Consider the following 2,500-nt stretch of genomic DNA (forward strand, 5'->3'; position numbering starts at 1 on the left):
GCCATCGTTTTTTATGCGCGTGTGCGCGCGCCATAAACAAATCTACGCGCGCAACAAAGATGGCCGCCAAAGAATACAATGCATAATACAACTTTTTATATTTCGATAACTAATTATTTCTGCAAAATTTCAAGGCGATTTTCGTATTCAGCATGGCCGAAAACCTTAAAAAGGCGTCATTTAAAAGAAAATTGTGGAGGTGGACCTAATCTGAAAATTTACCAAAAATTGTACAAAATACTGTTAGAAACCCACTCGATATATGTCAGTCTATGTCACGGTAGCATATATTGAGTGAGTTTCTAACAGAATTTTGCATATTTGTTCTGTTTGAACTCATTTTCCCAAACATAAGGTATTCAATAGCAAGTACGCCGCCATTTCTCTTTTTCAAATATAACGGTAAACACTGCATGTTTACCAAACCGAATAAATATTTTATATGAAATAGAAACACTAAAAACTTATCCAGTTAGGTAGAAAAGTAACTTATCTTGCCTTTGATAACATTTATTTGTTATATATTTGTTTTAGGGTTTGTATTACTATACACAAAGATTTGAAAAAGTTGTCGAAAAACAAAAAAAAAAAAAAACCCAAATATATAACAAATAAATGTTATCAAAGGCAAGATAAGTTACTTTTCTACCAAACTGGATAAAATATTAAAAAGAACAAAAAAAAAAAAAAACTATATAAAATACTGTTAAAAACTCGTTCAATACATGTTACCGTGACATGGGCTGACATATATTCGGTGGGTTTCTAACAGTATTTTGCATAGTTTCTTATTTTTAACTCATTTTCCCAAATTTATCGTGTTCAAGAGAGAGTCAGGTGTCATTGTGAATTTTCAAATACATTGGTAAACACTATGTTTTTCGAGCTGAATAAACATGTTACATTGAATAAAAACACGATAAATATATCCAGTTAGGTAGAAAAGTAACTTATCTTGCCTTTGATAACATTTATTTGTTATATATTTGTTTTTTGACAACTTTTTTCGAATCTATGTGTACAGTAAAACAAACCCTTCAATTTTAAAGTTATTAATAGATGAAAAAATGCCTGAGATTTGACAAAATCAAAAAACAAAGAAAATATTAGTAAGTGACGTAAAAAATGTCATAAACATATATACTTACTGCAAATGTCGTCATGTTTAGGGAACCTGTTGTAGTCATTTGGATTGTCAATATGATCAACAGCCTTCACCAATTCAAGTTGCGCTCGGTAATGCATCGTGTTTGGTAACGCGTTTACAAATTATCTTTTAGAATTGTATATATATTTATATAAAAAGCGAAGTCTACGTTCGTTAGGAGGTCTTTTGTATTTATTTAAATATATGGCGACAGAGGGTGTGACTCATCTGTTGGAATATCAGCGTCGCAATCCAAGAATTCTAGGTGGAAAAAATATCCGTGCGGATAAAAGCAGAAAAAATCAGAATTGCTCGTTCTTTGAACTTTTTTTTTTCTTTCTGTAAACAGGTTTGTGTTAATAAATATTAGCTGTATTTTACACATGTGCCTCAGAGACTAATTAAGTAGACACCTGTAGATTTGTGCGGGGGGCACGGATGCTTGTATTCTTGAAGGGACGCGCTCGTGCTTGTGTGTGTGTGTGTGTGTGTGTGTGTGTGTGTGTTATAATGACCAATGGAAGAATTTATCAAGAAAGGAAAGTATGGGTATATATATAAAGAGAGAGAGAGAGAGAGAGAGAGAGAGAGAGAGAGAGAGATCATTGGATTACAGCATTATCCTTTCAGATTTTTTTTTTTTTTCTGTAGGATCAAGACCAAGAGCCACTAGGGGATAAGGAGTGATAGTAAAAAAAAAAAAAATCCGTCTTGTGTTCTTTCTGTTTTTTTTAATCGTTTTCTTTTAAAACTTTTTAGACTCCAACCAGAGCATACGATATATCCATGTAGATATATATGTTTTTTTTTGTTTTTTGCAAGAAAATCAAATTCTTTATTTTTTCGGTCAATAATTAAAAAAAATTTTAGAGGCGCAGCACAGCAGCTGTTTGATGAGATATATATATATACAACACAATTAATATTTTGTCAATTATGTCTTTTTTTTTTAATTTCTTTATATTTCATCAAATCAATTTTTAGAAAGCGATTTGATTTTATTCTTGTCTTATTTTTCTTTTTTCTTTCTTTTCGCCAAGAAATTATAAAACACGACCACAAAAGCTCAGAAAAATAGAACAAACAATTCCATAAAAAAAAACGATGGGTTGATCAGTTAATAAAAAGAAAACAAGAAACGAAATTGCAAGAAAAACACATTTCTATATTTGTTTTGTTTGTTTTGTCTTTTTTATAAAAGTAAATGAGTTTCCAATTATTTATAGCATAGTTGTTGGTTTCACGATTACTGCTTAACAAAAGAATAAAGAAAATGTATTATTTTTGTATTTTGTATTATTCTTAGTTAATAATGCTTTTTTGTGTGTGCATGATATTGAATATTTACTGCAT

The 2,500-nt window shown here is 30.2% G+C and overlaps 1 protein-coding gene across 2 annotated transcripts in view; it reads right to left on the reverse strand.

Moving 5' to 3' along the window:
- Positions 1-2,500, reverse strand: part of LOC145254636 (paired mesoderm homeobox protein 2-like) — a 509,881-nt gene that overhangs the window by 197,317 nt on the left and 310,064 nt on the right. Inside the window, exon 1 of one of the 2 annotated variants that reach the window (XM_080113253.1) lies at positions 1,149-2,500. This exon is cut by the window's right edge and continues 778 nt beyond it. The exons of the other annotated variant lie outside the window; for it this stretch is intronic. Coding sequence (XP_079969379.1) covers positions 1,149-1,245 — 97 coding nt within the window. The 5' untranslated portion in view covers positions 1,246-2,500. The remainder of the gene's footprint in view (positions 1-1,148) is intronic. 2 annotated transcript variants of the gene reach the window in all.

This window comes from Euprymna scolopes, chromosome 30 (genome assembly GCF_053919585.1).
Source record: "Euprymna scolopes isolate OS-2025 chromosome 30, ASM5391958v1, whole genome shotgun sequence".
NCBI lineage: Eukaryota > Metazoa > Mollusca > Cephalopoda > Sepiida > Sepiolidae > Euprymna > Euprymna scolopes.